This window comes from Hippichthys cyanospilos, chromosome 20 (genome assembly GCF_059441005.1).
Source record: "Hippichthys cyanospilos isolate Australia breed blue-spotted pipefish chromosome 20, RoL_Hcya_1.0, whole genome shotgun sequence".
Taxonomy (NCBI): domain Eukaryota; kingdom Metazoa; phylum Chordata; class Actinopteri; order Syngnathiformes; family Syngnathidae; genus Hippichthys; species Hippichthys cyanospilos.
The window spans coordinates 5,282,033-5,301,096 of record NC_142388.1 but is presented as its reverse complement, the minus strand read 5'-3'; the positions used below and the strand labels follow the sequence as shown (position 1 = coordinate 5,301,096).

The 19,064-nt window shown below is 40.2% G+C and overlaps 1 protein-coding gene across 5 annotated transcripts in view; it reads left to right on the top strand.

Moving 5' to 3' along the window:
- Nucleotides 1-19,064, top strand: part of otofa (otoferlin a) — a 51,669-nt gene that overhangs the window by 27,430 nt on the left and 5,175 nt on the right. For 2 of the 5 annotated variants that reach the window (XM_088403048.1, XM_088403046.1), the window contains exons 7-43: nt 276-402; nt 796-850; nt 1,426-1,557; nt 3,243-3,305; nt 4,125-4,209; nt 4,575-4,734; nt 4,814-5,000; nt 5,269-5,455; nt 5,900-6,123; nt 6,494-6,602; nt 6,695-6,881; nt 7,083-7,203; nt 7,486-7,586; nt 8,231-8,321; nt 8,384-8,500; nt 8,578-8,730; nt 8,889-9,081; nt 9,147-9,271; nt 9,380-9,511; nt 10,554-10,715; nt 10,913-10,984; nt 11,257-11,376; nt 11,440-11,601; nt 11,696-11,858; nt 12,371-12,540; nt 12,936-12,965; nt 13,049-13,186; nt 13,261-13,336; nt 13,690-13,835; nt 13,998-14,132; nt 14,488-14,625; nt 14,692-14,819; nt 15,300-15,470; nt 15,574-15,734; nt 16,102-16,244; nt 16,310-16,398; nt 17,544-17,642. In XM_088403048.1, coding sequence (XP_088259174.1) covers nt 276-402; nt 796-850; nt 1,426-1,557; nt 3,243-3,305; nt 4,125-4,209; nt 4,575-4,734; nt 4,814-5,000; nt 5,269-5,455; nt 5,900-6,123; nt 6,494-6,602; nt 6,695-6,881; nt 7,083-7,203; nt 7,486-7,586; nt 8,231-8,321; nt 8,384-8,500; nt 8,578-8,730; nt 8,889-9,081; nt 9,147-9,271; nt 9,380-9,511; nt 10,554-10,715; nt 10,913-10,984; nt 11,257-11,376; nt 11,440-11,601; nt 11,696-11,858; nt 12,371-12,540; nt 12,936-12,965; nt 13,049-13,186; nt 13,261-13,336; nt 13,690-13,835; nt 13,998-14,132; nt 14,488-14,625; nt 14,692-14,819; nt 15,300-15,470; nt 15,574-15,734; nt 16,102-16,244; nt 16,310-16,398; nt 17,544-17,642 — 4,852 coding nt within the window. Of the gene's footprint in view, nt 1-275; nt 403-795; nt 851-1,425; nt 1,558-3,242; nt 3,306-4,124; nt 4,210-4,574; nt 4,735-4,813; nt 5,001-5,268; nt 5,456-5,899; nt 6,124-6,493; nt 6,603-6,694; nt 6,882-7,082; nt 7,204-7,485; nt 7,587-8,230; nt 8,322-8,383; nt 8,501-8,577; nt 8,731-8,888; nt 9,082-9,146; nt 9,272-9,379; nt 9,512-10,553; nt 10,716-10,912; nt 10,985-11,256; nt 11,377-11,439; nt 11,602-11,695; nt 11,859-12,370; nt 12,541-12,935; nt 12,966-13,048; nt 13,187-13,260; nt 13,337-13,689; nt 13,836-13,997; nt 14,133-14,487; nt 14,626-14,691; nt 14,820-15,299; nt 15,471-15,573; nt 15,735-16,101; nt 16,245-16,309; nt 16,399-17,281; nt 17,381-17,543; nt 17,643-19,064 lie in introns of all 5 variants that reach the window. The other 3 variants (XM_088403050.1, XM_088403049.1, XM_088403047.1) reach the window with 2 other exon arrangements.

Below are 19,064 nucleotides of genomic sequence, written 5' to 3'. Positions count from 1 at the left end.
AAATCAAATAATAACTCTAAACTCAATGTCAATATGAGCAACCTTGTTCAACTGTAAACATACAAAAAAACAGGTAAAGCTTACTTTATCACTTCATTCCCCATCTATGGATCCCAATCTCAATAATGATCCATACATAAGGCGCACCTGATTATAAGGCGCACCATCAGCTTTTCAAACAAATTAATGCTTTTAGGTGCGCCTTATAGTGCAGAAAATACGGTACTTTACTGATATACTGTACATTTAGAATATCTTTACTGGTTGTACCTCAGATGAGCCAGCAGTGCTAGACATGGAGGATCTGGACAAAAAGGCAATGCGTCTCGCCGGGATGTTGGAACCGGACGCCATCTCTTTGGCCTCTGTCACTGCGGTCACCACCAACATCTCCAATAAGAGGTCTCAGCTTCTGCTCCAACACAAAACAAATTGTACCCTCCTAAGATCCTGCCTATTTATTTGTGTCTCAAGTGTTTGGATGGGATGCAATTAACTTTGCTGTCCTGCTGAGAAAATGGAGATTTGTGTCCACTGTTGAGTCGGTTTTGTCTCAGTAAGACAGCAAAGTAAATTGCCTCCCATCCAAACAAATGAAACATCACTGGAAAGGCCTGGATGTCTTCTCCTGAGGACACTAGGACTTAGTAGAGTATCTCAAATGAGTCCTAAAATATAGACTTGGATCTAATGTCTAATACAGTGGACAAAAATAAATATGCTTGTTCTCACGAGGATAGTGAAATAATAAACAAATGAAATAATGGCAAAAACTACTCGTGCTCATTTGTTCAGATCCAAACCAGATATCAAGATGGAACCGAGTTCTGGACGACCACTGGATTATCAGGTTTGTCTGCGTGGCTAACATGCTAGCTAGTATCTCTACAGTAAATGAAGAACACTATTATCTATTGACTTCCTTGTGAAGTGTTGTAAAACTCTGCCTTTGCCCTAAATCTGCGAGAATCATGTAGCATTATGTGGCCTTAAGATTTGAAATATTGATGTTTTTAAGATGATACAGTAAGTTTTCCATTAGTTTTGTAAACTTTTGCTTAAAGAGTTCGATTATTTTAAATGGATAACTTTTTTTTTAAATTTAAAACAGGAGTATAATGGTTTTCAAACGGTAGATATCTTCTGTCTCGTCCCGCGTTTATGTCTCCTCCTCATCTCATTTAAAGGTTAATTATACCAGGGAGATACCTTAAGCTCATTGTCTCTCAAATGTTGTATTAGTTTAGCCTTGGGAGATGTCATTGTTAAATGTAAGTCCGGGAAAAGCAAAGAATCGGGGGGGGATTATTCGATTATGCTGAAGTTAATGACTCGTGTGATTTATTTAAAACGTTCATTTTTCAGCTGGTCGGCTTCTATCCTTACAAGTGGCGTCAGCAATGACAAATTCTCGTCCCCCATTAGATTAGCATCACCATCATTGAAGCCCGCCAGCTTATTGGACTCAACATGGACCCCGTGGTGTGTGTGGAAATCGGTGATGAAAAAAAGTACACGTCAATGAAGGAATCTACAAATTGCCCCTACTACAATGAGGTGAGATGTCAAAATGATGATTAGCGTGGCATAAAACATGAACTATTGATTTTTTTTGCCAGTGAATTCAATTCTATACTCACAGGCACAAGACAACTTAAGAAGACGAGAAAATGGAAATGTTTTCAGTGGGTGCGATAAACATTTGATGCGGGGTTTAACGATTCACCGAAATGGAAATAGTGGAACTATTTTGTTCTTGTATATCAGGGGTGTGCAAACTTTTTCCTCTGAGAATCGCATACAGAAAAATAAAAAGATGCAAATGCCATGCTGTTTTTCTTAGGTTCTAATAAAATAATGTAAAAATTAATCGATCAAGCATGCACTTACATATTGTCTAAATAAATGGTTCTCAAAGTGGGGTCCGCAAACTCTAGGGGGTCCGTGGACTGACAGCAGGTGGTCCCTGATATAATTTGGGTCTAATAATAGATATTTGTGTCAATTTCATTTTATTTAATGTTAAATTATGGAAGTATTTGTGACTCTTCAATAAAGCAATCAATTCAACTGGTATTTTAAAAAATGTACTAATTTTGAAATTGTCCAAAATGTGTTTTGTGTCTACAATTGCGAGCTAATGATGAAGTGGCATTTTATTTTATAGTGCTCTTTTTGACTAAATAATTGGCAGCGACCTGTAAAATGACCCGGTTTGTTATAAGGAGGGAGGCAATTTGAAATTATTATTTTCTAAACTTGACTACGGCTGAAAAAAAATATATATTCTTAATGTAATGTAGTCTGTTGATGAATAAGGGCACTTGTGTTTGTTTTGTTGAGCTTTTTTTTTTCAAAGTTAACCTAAAGAAACATTTTTTTCAATTAAACAACATGACACTATTAACATTATTTTTACTACAGTTATTAGTGTTTAATGCATCATTTTTTTTCTGTATGAATTTAAAAAGTCCGACTGCATTTGAATACGCCGTACGTCAGCAGCTAGGAGAAATTTGGCTGCGTCAAGCTAATTGAAATATGTATTTACATGAGGCAAAAAGTCTCAAATTTACACAGCAAACATGTGAATCTGCTTATTGTGTCATTTTTGTATATGCCGTGGGCCGCGAAACTGTGGACGGCGGGGCACAAATGGCCCCCGGGCCGTAGTTTGGACACAGCTGTTGTATATCGATCTTAAAGCCCATCACTTCAAACTACCTCACCCTGAATAGTTCCCAGCAAGCCTTAGTCGCAAGATGCTTCTTAGCGTCACGCTGAGCTCAACCTCTGGCTTGTGAGTCCTGCTGAGAGAAGAAGAAGGAAAAAAAAAAGTGAGAGATTGTCTACTATCGATTCTTTTGTCTGTGACAAAAACCCCTACGGACACACAAACTCAGAGGTAAACCTATCTGGGTAATGGCCCTCACAGCTTTTAAGACTATTTTTCCTCACCCTTCAGTGGAGCTTTCTATCATTGGTGGATATCTATGGCACGATGAAAGGCGGTGATTTAGTCTGTGTAAGACACCAAATGTGCTTACTTGGCTCCTTTTAAAAACCGGATTCCTGGGCCGACTTTCGTCACATTCAGTACTGACACTATAATCAAAAGATGGCAATCGCGGCTCTTACTATCCGCTCAATTCTGCAATTGAACGCGGTATTGATGTTGGCTGAGCGCTAACATCATATGAAATGATCTTTTTCCCTCCTCATATTTTCTCCTCCCTCTGCAGTACTTTGTCTTCGACTTCCATGTCCCCCCAGATGTCATGTTTGATAAGATCATCAAGCTCTCGGTAAGAATGACCTAAACCTTCATTACTGGGGATGGGACGAGTCATAAATCCCGCGAGACATGATGTCTCATGAGATTGGCGGTTTTTTTTTTTGGACCGTATTTTTATTATCAGCATTAATTTAAACTTAATTTAGAACTATGAGATTTTAGCCAGGTTACTCCCAATTATTTTTCCAACAGAATAAAGTAACACATTTGACTCACGCTGTTATGTTTGAAAGTAATCAGTAGTAACCACAACTGAATCAAAGTATATATTCATTTTCGTCTATGCCTCGTAAACTGCCTCTGAAAAGTAATACATCTGCTCTCAGAGGCACTTTCGGTGTTGGGTTAGTGGTTAATTTATATTTAAACACTGGCAACAAGTGCCATACAATAAAATGTCAGCATAATTAAGTCAATTTTTAGTGCCCTGAATTGGCAATTGAACATGATTTCATAAAAACGTTGAGTTTTTTATGTCTGGAAGGGAGGAACAGTTTTGTGCAGTAGAAAGTCTCGGAAGAACTTCAAAATAAAAGCGTACTATGGCGTTCGTGTCCATTCATGAGTGTAGTATTCATTAGTGAGTCAGGGTTTATTTTGAAGCATTGGCTGACCTTTTCAGCACGTTTGGTGGCGTGTTTTGCCATGCCGCGCAACCTCCTGTGCATTCTATTGCACTTGTGGCCCAACAAGCCAAAATCAAAAACCAAAAATTCTTCTTACGAAATCTTGTCCCATCCCTATTTATTACTGAAATGATCCATTTCTACAGCATATATGAAGCAATCAATTCTTTGTGCTAAAATTCTATTCTCCATTCCACGGTCAGGTTATTCACTCTAAAAACCTTCTTCGGAGTGGAACATTGGTGGGAACATTCAAGATGGACGTTGGGACTGTTTACCATCAACCCGGTAGGCTCAAAACTTAAGTATAAGAACATCATAACGCAGAAAGAGATTGTTTGTATATCCTGGATTTAAAATTAAGATGGCTATAAAAAACTTCATAGTGTGGAATCGATTGTAGTTTCATCATGTTGTTATGACCTTAAACCAGCAGAGGCGCTGTTGTGTATCGGATGTGAGTTAAAGAGCTAAATGAGGCCAGCTCAGATTAAAAAAAGAAAAAAAAGCCGTTGAAAACCTTCACGAAAAACTGTCCAGCTACAACAGTTTTTCTCATACTCCACTTACAAAGCATAGTAGAAAATACGTCCCTTATTTTACAAGGCACGCCCAAGTAAACATGTCCTGAAATGTCTTATGATCGATCCCAGAGCACCAGTTCTATCACAAGTGGGCCATCCTGTCCGACCCGGTCGATATCACGGCAGGATGCAAAGGCTACCTAAAATGCGATATCGCCGTGGTGGGTAAAGGCGACAACATCAAGACTCCGCATAAGGCCAACGAGACCGACGAGGATGACATCGAGGGGTAGGCGAGACTTTGCGTCTCGACGGCCGATCAGCGCTAATGAAAAATCTTTGTTATTTCTTGACTTTCCGTCTTTTAGGAATCTACTTCTCCCCGAGGGAATTCCAGCCGAGCGTCAGTGGGCGAGGTTCTACGTGAAAATCTATCGTGCCGAAGGCCTTCCCAAGATGAACACCAACATAATGGCAAACGTGAAAAAGGCCTTCATAGGGGAAAATCGGGACCTGGTTGATCCTTACGTTCAAGTGCACTTTTCTGGGCAGAAAGTAAAATTTCCACTATGTTTTAGCTCACTGCTTGCTTGACAAAAGTATTGGGACAGACCCCTTGATCACTTGCTAATCAAGGATTAGGTTGGACCTCTTGAATCTGAAGTCTTCATTCTACAATCAATCAATTCAACAATCAATTTCTATGAGTGAGAAAAGCCAGGTGTCCCACTTCTATTGTCCAAATATTACAGCCTTAAGAGTCCTAATTTTTCTTAAGAATCAGTCTCAGATTTCAAGTACAGATTTCATGTACTGTTCACAGGGGAAAACCTCAGTGCAGAAAAGCAGTTATGAACCCATCTGGAACGAGCAAATCGTCTTCACTGAGCTTTTCCCTCCGCTCTGCAAACGCATGAAGGTTCAAATCCGTGACTCAGATAAGGTGAATGATGTTGCCATAGGAACCCACTTCATTGACCTGCGCAAAATATCCAATGATGGTGACAAAGGTAGGTGAAACAGAGTGTTACTAGAGTCAGAGGAAACATGTTAACTGCAAATTGCCATTGATTAACTGGCATGATAAACACATTAATCACATTGTTTTGTCTCCAAATTCCAATCCTGTTAATGTATGCTAATTAGCTCTGGTATGAGCCACCTGATCCCAATCACGGGCCAATAATGAAGTCAATAAAAGACTATTAAATGGTCTTGCCGTCAATACGTACAATCAAAACACAATCTAATTGGGAATTAGGAAACTTTTCTTATTACGGAGATCAGCAAATGAAGTCATTTAGAAGATGGATGCTGTATGAAGACAATAAAACATCTGACTGACAGACAGACAGGCATAGAACCATTGGGATGATTTTTTTAAGTGAAACACAAATATACCACACACAAAAACAATGTCCAGTTCCTTGCACATTCTTCTGTATGTTATATAGGTTTTTTGCCAACCATGGGACCAGCCTGGGCCAACATGTACGGCTCAACACGCCAGTACACCCTTATGGACGAGCACCAGGACCTGAATGATGGACTGGGCGAGGGCGTGTCCTTCAGAGCACGTCTGCTACTGTCCGTCGCCGTGGAAATCCTGGATACAACCTCCCCGGAGATCCTCAGCTCCACCGAGGTGCAACTGGATTCGGTCTCCAACATATCAGAGGTGAGAGGACAACAACTTCAACAAAAACCTGAGACACTGCTTTTTTTCCCTTATTTTTTTTCCTTTTATTCACTGGCCAAAAGTCCTACTGACTAATAATTACAAAAAGGTAAGTGTCGGTAAATAAGGTAAAAATATTGATTGAAAATAAATAATAAATATATGAAATCCATACCAACACTAACTGGCGATGGCAAATATTGATTCTTGCACATTCAAACAGAAGGTAGGGAGTGGAGAAAATAAAAAGTAGAAAACTGTCAGGCATTTTTTCGCTGGTGGCACAAAGCTACAATAAAAACAATTATAAGAATTTCATGTTTCCTTTTATTACCTTTCTTTATTGCCTCCGCGTCCTTCTTTCTGACAGAGTGCAACGGGCAAGATGGAGGAGTTCTTCCTCTTCGGAGCCTTCCTGGAGGCCACCATGATTGACCGCAAGATTGGCGACAAGCCGATTACCTTTGAGATCACGATTGGTAAAATAGTAGCGATCTTTCTTCTTGTTGAAGCCACAGAAGTATGAAGGTTAAAACTGAAAGCAATAAATTAATACACCCTTCCAATAAAGGTAACTATGGCAACCAGATAGACGGCATGAGCAAGCCATCTTCATCTCGGAAGAAGAAGAAGGATGGAGAAAGCGACGAGGAAGACAGCGAGCTTATACAAAACTCCAGCGAAGACGAAGCAGATGAAGAATGCAACCTGGAGTCGGTCTCCTGCACGCCCCATATGAAGCCTGTTATCACAGACAGGTCCGATTCTCAGAGTTATCAATAAAAGAGACTGGAGACAACAAATATCGGAGTCAAAAGTCTTCTATAAAAGCAGTTTACAACCTTATATATATTTACCTGCAGGCAAATTGCCCATTTCTCCAACGTATCAGGGACTTTCCAAAGATTTCTAAGTATCTAAACTGCATGAAAATAGAAACATTTTTCTTACCCTGACAGGAATTACTTTCACCTTCCCTACTTTGAGAAGAAACCATGTGTATACATCAAGAGTTGGTGGCAGGATCAGAGACGACGACTATACAACTCCAACATGATGGACAAGATCGCTGACAAACTGGTCAGTACTCCATATTGCAAAATATCCCTATTCATAGTTTAAAATGTTCTGCAGGCTTTTACTCTATGACATGTAATCAAAATGATGGGTGCCTCTTTGCTCAGATATCACAGTGGGCCAAAAATAACAGTTACACTCCATAATTCGGCTAACGACCCATAATCTGATAATGGCTGTATTTTGGGACTACTCCGGGCCCTTACATGGTTATTAACTAGCAGCTGAGGAGAAAAAGAATTTGTGTCACATATGGTGCTTGCTGTTTGGTGTTTCTGTTCACAGGAGGAGGGCATAAATGATGTTCAGGAGATCATTAAGACAGAGAAGGCTTTTCCGGAGCGTCGACTCAGGGGAGTTCTTGAGGAAGTGAGCATTGGCTGCAGGTCAGTGGCACGGCGTCACTGCTGCCATCATGCAGTAGGAGAAGTCACGAAGTGCAAATATTACCATAATTCCCCAAATATAAGACACAGTTTTTTTTCACGAAAATGAAAGGAGCAAGGACTTTGAGGTTGAGAGTGAGACAAGCACAAGACGGTTAAGACCAGGACAAGACCAAGACTTTGAGGTTGAGATGGAGACAAGACCAAGTCTTTAGGAGATTGAGAGCGAGACAAGTTCAAGAATTTTGGAGGCTAAGAGCGAGACAAGACTAAGACCTTTGGATGTGGAGACCGAGACAAGACCAAGACTTTTAAGTTCAGAGTGAGACAAGCACAATACTTTTGACAATTGAGACAAAGACAAGGCCAGAATTTTGGAGGTTGATACCAAGACTTTCGGAGATTGAGAGCAAGACAAGACCAAAACTTTTGGAAGTTGTGACCAAAACAAGACTAATACGTTTGGATATTGAAACACAACCAAAACGTTTCGAGAACAAGACAAGTTCAAGACTGTATACATTAAAAAAAAAACACCCATCTCCACAAAGACCAAGGTTGAGAACTACAACAACATACACAAGTATCTCAAGAGTCATGAATGGTCTTAACCACTTACCGTACATGTTTTGCTCTTTTCGCAGTCGGTTTGTGAATTTGGCTAACAAGGACTTAAACCAGGCAGGCAGAACCAAACTGGATCGGGAAAGACTCAAGTCCTGCATGAGAGAAATGGTACAGATATTTTAAACGAGTTTCCATATCGAGATGTCACAGTTGTACAACCCGTTTTGCAGGATAACATGAGCCAGCAGGCCAAACAGATGAGGACTCAAGTGAAGAAAAACACAGTGAAAGACAAACTAAAGCTGGTGCAAAACTTCCTGCAGAGGCTTCGTTTTCTCGCCGATGAGGTAGAGTACATTTAAATGCAAAACAGAATCCCAGAAATTGCCCTTTTTTGTAGAAGTCCTGATATGATTCTTTCCAGCCGCAACACAGCATCCCGGATGTTTTCGTGTGGATGATGAGCAACAATAAACGTATCGCATATGCCCGCATTCCGTCCAAAGACATCCTCTACTCGGTCGTCGATGAAGAGATGGGGAAAGACTGTGGGAAAGTCAAAGCTGTCTTTCTTAAGGTATGTTGCTGCCATCAAGGAGACGAACGGTTCTCTGTCAGACGTGAGGGACTTAAATCATGACCTCGTGTGCATCCGGCTGACTTCAGTTATGTTTTATTTCCTTTATCATTGTTCGATTTCGTGACTTACGCCCACCTCTGCTTGTTTGCCCACAGCTGCCTGGTAAAAAGGGTTTCGGCCCAGCTGGTTGGACCGTTCAGGCAAAGCTGGAATTGTACTTATGGCTCGGCCTCAACAAGCAAAGGAAAGAATTCCTGAATGGTCTTCCCAATGGTTTTGAGGAGGTTAAAGCTGTTAAAACGAACCCCTATCTTCACTCGGTGCCGCCCGTCACCCTCGTGTATAACAGTAAGTGCGCGCTCGGGTTTTTGATAAGCTGCTTTCTAGCTGATGTTTTTTGTTGTGTCTCGCAGTGAAACAGGTCTTCCAACTGAGAGCGCACATGTACCAAGCGCGGAGTCTTTTTGCCGCTGATAGCAGCGGCCTTTCCGACCCCTTTGCTAGAGTCTTCTTCTCCACACATAGTCAGGTCACTGAGGTAAAGCCCAGCATCTCAAATACAGCACCTGTGATATTCAATTTCTATGATATTCAAGTTCCTCCTTAGTTTTTTTTTCAGTAAAGGGTTCTACGTCATGCGCTACAGGTTCTGAGCGAGACCCTGTGCCCCACCTGGGACCAGTTACTGGTTTTTGATGATGTGGAACTATTTGGGGAAGCCAGTGAGCTGAGAGACGACCCGCCAATCATCGTGGTGGAAATTTACGATCAAGATACAGTGGTAGGATTTACGCCCACTGATATCAGAGAGAAACAAGGGGGTTGACTCTTTGTGCTCATGAAAGCCTTTTGCCTTTCCATCCATGTTGTGACCTTCCCTGCATCTCACCGCTACATCCCATCAATGCTCAAATAGAGTATGAAATCATCACACTCATTTAAATTGGGGTCTGTCATGCTACTGATAAAGCATGACCTGCTGTATGAAGGACCAAACCTGACAAAATAAAAAAACTAGTAAATGTGCAAAGAAAAACTAATATAAATAAATGTAAATGAAACATAAAATAAACAAAGGTAAAATACTTCAAGAACAACAAGCATTAAAAATAAATAAAAAATAAATGTAGACATAAAAAAATGAATGAATGAATACTTAATACTTAATAATTCATAACTAATCCCTGCAATATATATATATATATATATATATATATATATATATATATATATATATATATATATATATATATAAATAGAGAGAGAGAGAGAGGGGAGAGAGAGAGAGAGAGAGAGAGAAAGAAAGAGCTGTGCTTATATTTATTCAGTCATCTGTTTATTAAATTTAATTTGCTTTGTTTTGTTTTTTGAGGGGGGGGGGGGGGCAGTTTTGGTCCTTCATACATATTAGTTACATTTGCATTAGAACGCTGTTCCCTCCCATTATCATGGGAAAATTGTGAATTTTGGGACTCTTCAAAGTTGGACACTTTGCATTGGAATTAAGGATACTTCATATTTTGGTAGAATTCTAGATATACCAAATAAAGAATTTCCCTTAAAATCCACAGTTTGTCCCAATGAATTCTCCTAAAATTCCTGTTGATTCCCATGGAAAGGTTCGAACTGAAATCAAATCCATGACCACCAAATTTTCTGCAAGTTTTGCCCCTTCACTCACTTTCTATATGTCTAACCAACACTGCCAATCGCAGTGGAACTTGCACCCCCCTCCCCAACCCCCGCATCATTTCCTAACTCCCACCCCTTGTCCCTTGTGACTGTTTCCCCAATGTCCATTGGCATGATAACGTGTCCAGGGCAAGGCGGAGTTCATTGGTCGGACGTTCGCCAAGCCCACCATCAAGATGTGCGACGAGCACTACGGCCCCCCGAGGTTTCCACCCCAACTGGAGTACTTCCAGATTTACAGAGGAAACTGCACCGCTGGAGAATTACTGGCTGCTTTTGAACTCCTTCAGGTATAACTCTACCCGGAATTATTTGAGAAAACTTGAAATTCATCCTCGCCATTTCGGTTTCCATCTATCATTTTTCCATGCTTATTTTCCGAATAGAACCCGCTTGGTGTTGTTTTCCTCCTTTCCATTAAATATGAACTTCTGGGTGTCCCTCCACTCCTTCCCTCTCTTGTGAAATCGCCCCTTCCTCCCTCTAGATACCTTTTGATGGCGAAGAGGTTAGACGAGCTCTGATTGCTGTCCATAACTTTGCTGTTCCTCAAATAAAGGTGCTCTTCTTTTTTCATCACATCAACCTCACTTCCATAACTTTCAACCAGTCGCTTAAAGGAGAAAATATTCATCATGCAGAGGAAACGCCGAAACTCTCAGATCTACACTTAGTTCAGCTTTCAATGAGTAGCTTTCAAAATCTACACGGTGGCCAATATTCTTTGGGTTTAAAAATCCTATTGAGTCTATTGAATTGGTTTGGTCTCTGATGTCTCACAGACGCACAAATAAACGATAATATTGAATATTCTCTCTGAACTCTCGTTAGATTGGTCAAGGAGGGATGGCCGATCTTCCTCCCCTCGAAGGACCAACAGACTCCGAGCGAGGCCCAATCATCCCAGTGCCATTGGGGATCCGACCTGTGCTGAGTCGCTACCGCATTGAGGTGAGATCTTTTTAATATCTTGGATTTATTACAGCGTATTAAAAGTTATTTTGTTCGGTTCAGGTTTTATTTTGGGGCCTACGGGACTTGAAGCGGGTTAACCTGGCACAGGTGGATCGACCCCGTGTGGACATAGAGTGTGCAGGGAAAGGTGTTCAGTCCGTCCTCATCCAGAACTACAAAAAGAACCCGAATTTTAGCACATTGGTCAAATGGTTTGAGGTGGTGAGTATCGGTACCATAACTGCGCTTACGACAAAAATGGAGATGATTTCAAAAAAAGTAATATACCTCATCTTTGTTTGAATGTTCTCATTAGGACCTCCCTGAAAATGAGCTCCTGCACCCGCCGCTCAACATCAGGGTGGTGGACTGTCGGGCATTCGGTCGCTACACTCTGGTCGGCTCACATGCGGTCACATGTCTGAGGCGCTTCCTTTACTGCGCTCCCAACAAGGCGTCCAGTAACTGGGGCAGCGCCGGTACGAAGCACTGAATACACTGAATAGAAAAAGTATGAGTTGCTGTTCTTTAGTTGGGATGATTTAACACATTAAATACATAATATGTAACGGAAAAAACAGGGGAGCCAAAACAGAGCCCAGTGGAACACCCTTGGTTTTTGTTTGACATTCTATGACATTGTTTTCTTTGTATGTTTCTACATTTGTTGATTTCTTTTCCGCTCAGCTTTTTGAAAATATTTTTACATCTTTCAGGTAGACCAATAATTGTATCTTAATTCAACAATGATACCATGGCTGAAAATCATTTTCGACAACAACAAAAATCCTTCACTCAGTTTCTTATTATTCTGCTTTCTATGGGCTATTGGGACTCGTAATGCTTTAACGATTTCACCTCTGTTTGTCTTTTCTCCTTTTTTTCCTCTATCACATCTTGCGCCAACTGTCCTCGTCTGTCCTCCTGCCGCTATGTGCCGTCTTTTCCGGCTTCTTCGTGGTGGTGGCTTGGCCTGGCTACATCTGAACAGCTAAATTAATGAATGGCTACCTGGTCCTGACCAATGGCGGATCCCAGCATGGCTTCTCACCCAGCGTTTCCTCGCGCACTCTTTCTCGCTCCGCAGGCGATATCGTCGTCAACATGGACTCTATGGAACCCGCCATCCGGAAAATGGACACGTGTGTCAAGTTAGATGCTGTAAGCGCAAGTAGAAAATAACAGTGGTGCCTTGACTTACGAGCGTTCCAACTTACAAGCTATCAGAGATGTGTTTTTGTTTCTTTGTGTAGAGGCCAACATGCGACTTAAATCGATCCAAGACATTGGGTTAAGATTTCAATCCATCAAAGGGTATCAACTACCTATGCAGATGAGTACCAAGAATTGATTTACAAGCCTATCAGGAGAGCTGTTTAAAATAATACTAATTTTGTTCCCAAAAATTTCTAAAAAGTAGCAGCAGCAACTTTGAATTACAAGCATGTCCATAAAATAAATTGAATTCATAAATCAAGGCACCACAATATTTATGCTAGTCATTCCCTTACGTGCATTATTAACTTCTGTATTTTTGTAAAATCCCCAATTTTCAGACATCTGATGCTGTTGTAAAAGTTGACATGGTAAGTGCTTGTTCAAAAAGAACAATTGCTATAAAATGCAGGTTAAAATGAAGTGACCTAAATTTGCTAATCTGCTTGAATAGATTGAAGATGAGAACGACAAAGACAAAAAAAAGAAGAAAAAGAAAAAGAAGGGAGCAGCAGATGAAGACGATGAAACTGATGAGAGCGTGCTGGATTGGTGGTCCAAATATTTTGCTTCCATAGAGACACTGAAAGAGGTTTGGGAAGATAATGTGGTCCAATAATGTCCTTATAACATGTATAACAATTTAAAACGAAAACGTCTCTCTAGACCCTCAGAGCTCAGGAAGCAGCTCAGGCCGAAGCAGAGGAGAGAGAAGACCTGGAAATTGCAGCCGAGACGACAGGTATGGTATGCTACAGCGTATGTATGAGTTTATAATTACTGTACTATAGATTTAGTCAAAAATGTAGAAATTAGAAAATAAAATATCTTTAAAAAAACACTTAAATTTGCATTAATAAAAAACTGGAATTGTGCCTCTTGGACTATAAAAAGCGAACAGGATTTTGTTAAAGTGTTGTAAATAGCCTACATGTCATTTCATTCACATGCCATACTCATAAGCATTAGCGTATCTTGTCTACTGTTTGGCATTTAGTATTTAAAAACAAAGTTCAACTCTTGAGGTCATTCAATACGAGCTCACTTCATGAAAACATCTTATCCACTTCCACCTCCACTCAACCCTCCGCTCAGATATCAAATGTGATGACCTTGTTCGGAAAGGAACCAGGTTGAGGGAGAGGAACAAAGAGAAGAGGAGCGCCAAGGACAAGAAGAAGGGTCACGCTGTGGACGGAGCGGAGAAACGAACGGTTAAATTTAAAGTGGACGAGTTGATGGTATGTTCCACTTGTTGTACAAAATGGGGCTTAAAACAGAGCCTTGTGGAACCCCCTTTAGCTGTCTATGTGGTATTCGGTCATGTAACTTCAGCAAATTTCATTGCCAAATAGAATATTTCTTTTCATAAATACTCATACGGTCTTGCTGGATGTAAACAGGTGTACAATAAGGAGCTGGAGACTGAATACGGCAACTTTGAAGACTGGCTGCATACTTTCAACCTGTACAGAGGGAAAGCTGGGGACGATGATGAGCACGCTCTGGATGACGACCGGATTGTTGGACGTTTTAAGGTGTGTTTTGTACCATTTTTTAAGATCAAAATCAAAGACAGTTCATTTTCGGGCCTGCAGAGGTGGGCATTTTACTCATCTTTGCTGGTCCGTCATCGTGGGTTGGTGCTCTGCTTTTCCTGATTGTCAGGCCGCGATTTTTTTCAAGTCAAACCATACCGTGATCGTTAGTCAATTGTTTGCTTCCGTCATCACTTTGCCACTAATAGAGATGGGCATTTTACAAATTTTAGCTGGTGTGTAGTTTGTTGGTTATTCAACAAGATGGGAGTCTGTCACTGATGAACCGATTGCTCGTCGGTCCCACAAAACTGTCTGCCTTCGGTAACCAGATGTTTCCTTATTCCCTATTCAGGGTTCCTTGTGTATGTACAAGCTAGCACTATCTGAGGAGATCACAAAAGATGTGGGATTTGATCCAAACATGGGCATGTTTCAGAGCATTCCTCATAACGATCCTATCAACGTGCTCGTCAGGGTGTACGTGGTCAGGGTACGTTACCTACTACGGACAATCGGAATTTGTCAATTTTAATAATCTGATTTTCCTTCCCTTCAGGCCACGGATCTTCATCCCGCAGACATCAACGGGAAGGCGGACCCATATGTTGTCATTAAATTAGGAAAAACCGAGGTCAAAGACAAGGAGAATTACATCTCCAAGCAGCTCAATCCTGTGTTTGGAAAGTGAGTCAACCCAGATTTGGATTTTTGGCAATGATTTCTGTTCAACATGTGGAATTAGACCTTTGTCAACTTTGTATTAGTAAAAACCATGAAACCTAAATCTGCGTTACAACCAGTAAGTAGCAGCACTCAAGTACTCCATATAGGCTGGCATGATGGACGTTAATGATTTCGCAAACTTTGATGCTCACAGCCGGAAACAGTTGCTATTTCTAGCAAATCTAAATTTAAATTTAACAAATCAATACTATTATTTTTTGAGACTGGGTGTCAATAGACTCCTTTCATTACCGCAGCGCTTGATATGAATTAAAAGACTGGAGTTTGAGTATTCCGGTTGTGAATTTGAATATATTTAGCTCTGAGCCTCAGGCTACAGTATGGTGCTTTTCAATAACATTTTTAGCGATTAAACGTAACGACGATTGTTTTCTGATTTCTGTCTAAAAATGTCTTGTCTTTTTCCATCTCTTTTTTCAGGTCCTTTGACATCGAAGCAACGTTCCCCATGGAGTCCATGCTTACAGTTTCCGTATACGACTGGGATCTCGTCGGCACTGATGACCTGATCGGAGAGACCAAGATCGACTTGGAAAATCGCTTCTACAGCAAATACAGAGCCACTTGTGGTATCTCCTCCACCTATTCTCTGTAAGCGTTCATTTATATTTGCTGCAATTTGACTCCACTCCCCATGCAAATCTGTACTTTCTACTAAACCCTTAAACCATTTTCTGTGTTGTGTTTACATTAGCCATGGGTACAATATTTGGCGGGATCCTTTGAAGCCTAGCCAGATCCTAGCAAAGCTGTGTAAGGAAGGCAAGATTGATCCCCCTCAGTATGGCCCAGGAGGGAAAGTCAAGGTGGCCAATCGGATTTTCGTGGGAGCAACAGAGATCGAGGATGAAAACGGTAGGACTTCATGATAAACACTGAGCCATTTCCTAGTCCAGCATTACCTCTACTTTTGAACGACTCGTTACGGAAAAATCCAAGTTACAAAAAGTCTCTTCGGAAAAATATTATCTACAGTATTGTAAACACACACATACCACTTTGGGCTGTCACGCCTGCCGTTAGCAGGTCAGTGAGTGGGATGTGCAATCTCACACAGGAAGCACTTCGCATGACCATAAACTAAACTTAAGTAAACTTATGAGCTCATTTACATATAAAAAGCACCTATAAAAAAATTCACTTTTCGTAATGATGTCCTGTCCAAATTAATTTCATAAATACAGGTACCACTGTGTTTCTAATGTTGTCCTCTACCTGAAAGGTCTGAAGAAGCAGACAGAGGAGCATTTGGCGCTGACGGTGCTGAACCACTGGGAGGAGATCCCCAGAGTGGGCTGCCGGCTCGTTCCGGAACACGTGGAGACCAGGCCCCTGCTGAACCCGGACAAACCGGGCATCGAACAGGTTAGAAATGTCGAAACCTTTTGAAAACGCGCGCTCAGTTTGACCAATGCCACCGTTTGTTCAAGGGTCGTATCGAGATGTGGGTGGACATGTTTCCTATGGACATGCCGGCCCCTGGACCCGCTGTTGAGATATCACCGCGGAAGCCTAAAAGGTAAGCTTGGTCGGTTTTGAACGAAGCACGTTTAACAGCCTGGGAACATTTTTGGTTTCATAGTCAACGACAAGGTATTGTACCAAAGTTTTGTTCATTTTAAAAGAAATATAAGGGTTGTGATTAATTTTGTGTGACAACATTCTTAAATGATGAGCATTATGACAAATAATGATTAAAAATGGAAAATACAGTTAGTTTATGCTCCTATTAAAATTTGCTACTAACTGTACAGATTTTTTTTTTTTGCTAAAATGAGCAGAAGTTAGTTTTTGATGGCAGAAGTGGAATATGTCGCTATCATTCTTGTTAGTTATCATAATCGATAAGCGCTAAATTTGGAGTATAATGTAGAAATACAAAAATGTATAAATAACTTAAAATCACAAAGGACAAAAAAATCTGAGAAAAAAGTGTGACTCCACAAAATAAATGCATATACATACACATATATTAGAGAAATTGTTGAAAATAGTGATTTTAGAAAAAACAAATCCTGATTGATAGCATGTGTATATATATATATATATATATATATATATATATATATATATATATATATATATATATATATATATATATATATATATATATATATATATTATATATATATAAATATATATATACACACACACACACACACACAAAGATACATTTATATAAACAATTACAAATAAGATTAACCACTTTTTAACACTTGTCACATTACTGAAAATAATATTTTCTGTTATTAACATTTTTTAAAGCTTTTTTTAATGTAGGTCCGCCCCCTCCCATCTGAAAAATAAATTGAACGAGGCTTTTTTGCCAAGCATTAGGCACCCCATGTGCAGTGTATATACTGTATATGTGTGTATTTGTTCCTTCCTCCTCCCTTTACCAGATATGAGCTCAGGGTGATTATTTGGAATACAGACGAAGTAATACTGGAGGACGATGATTACTTCACTGGGGAAAAGTCCAGTGACATATTTGTCAGGGGGTACGTACAGCGGGATGCAGCCATACCAGTTGGCGCCGGCCGCATCCCGAGCTGTGTGTCGTGTGAACTCTTTTGTTTGCTGTTAACTACTTTTTGTTTTGTTTCCATTTGTCACGTGTGTGTCCGTCTTTGGTGTTTGTGGCGTGTCTCTGCTTGTGTGCAGCTTTGACCTACGCGTTATTATTTGGAACACTGATGACGTAATTCTAGAGGACGATGCTTTCCTGACAGGAGAGAAGATGTCTGACATCTATGTCAGGGGGTAAAAAAAACCGCGAGATTCCATCGCATGGCTCGTACGACTTCATCCTTTTCCACGCTATCCTATTTCCTGATTTAAAATTTCCCATCTGGCACGGACCTTCCTTGTCTTTAATCCCACAATCAGCAAATGCAAAAGGCAATATAAAAAAAAGACAGGACCAAACTATCTCTCTAAAAGAGACATGGGCTGAGATTAGCATCTTATAGGTGTGATAATTTTATTTTCAAACAAAATATACATTAGGAAATATGTACCATGTTAAGTACATGAATACATAAACATTCTGCTCGTTTTTTAATTGTTCTTAGCAAGTCACAGTGCTTCATCACTGGTAAGTTATTTTTAAGACAAAAACCTCCTCCTTATCCCGCATTTAATTATTATCAGAGGCGGCTTGTTGAGTCAACTCTGCAAGCACTGGTGATACCGTACAACTAGTTCTATTATTGTAAAACTGCACTATTTCTGCAAATGTTCTTTTTTAGGCCGTAAAAAAAAAATCCTCTTATGAAAAAAAAGTAATATATTTTCAACATAACTTTGAATTTTATCACTTGTAACCCTTAAAATCAGACAAAAGTCAAATTTGTTTGACTAGTATGAGCAAAACAATGGGTTTTTGATGAAAAAAAGCACTTACCTGTGCCTTTGAAGTTGTGTTTTGACAACCATCTCATTCGTGTGTTTTGTTGTGTTCTCAATTATGTCTAAGTGAGACAGACAAACATTTTCGATATTCACGATTTTTATAGAATCACAAATACATCCGCGATTTTCAAACGTGTTCGTTAATGTTTTTCAAGCATTTATAATGACACTTACCATATGTGCTTGTGAGTTGACGAATAAGCGTTTGTGGAGCGATGAGCACGCGCATTTAATTTTGAGAGAAATCACACAATTTGCAAGCTATTTGCACACAGGTGCTCAAATATTAACGCGTCTAAAGGCTTGTTCCTTTTTGTCCGCTAGAGAGCAGTGTTGCTCTGTAGATTGGACGTGAACAAGCCGTATTCGGTTTCCCTGTTAAAATTAGAAATTCAAAACCAGAAAATGACCTTTTCGAGTATTCTTGTTAAGCACAAGCCTAGAAACAACAATGAGAACATATATTGTCGATTCCATTTCCAATTCTAAACAAGAAACAGGAGACGGCTCGCGTTTCTGTTCAATGGAGAGAGCAACGCTGCCTCCTGGCGGACAGAGAAGGAACGTGCCTTCAACCATGTGACTATCCAAAAACGAAAACCAAATGTCCTCTACGCTGGACACAAATGAATAGGCTGGGTCTCAGGAGGAAAATAGAAGCCCAAAGTCAACCATTCACCTTTGATGATCCAAAAATATTTCTCGAACATACTCCACATGACGCCATGTTGTTCAGTCCTTAAGTACAGTGCCTGACCCCAAAAGGGTTTT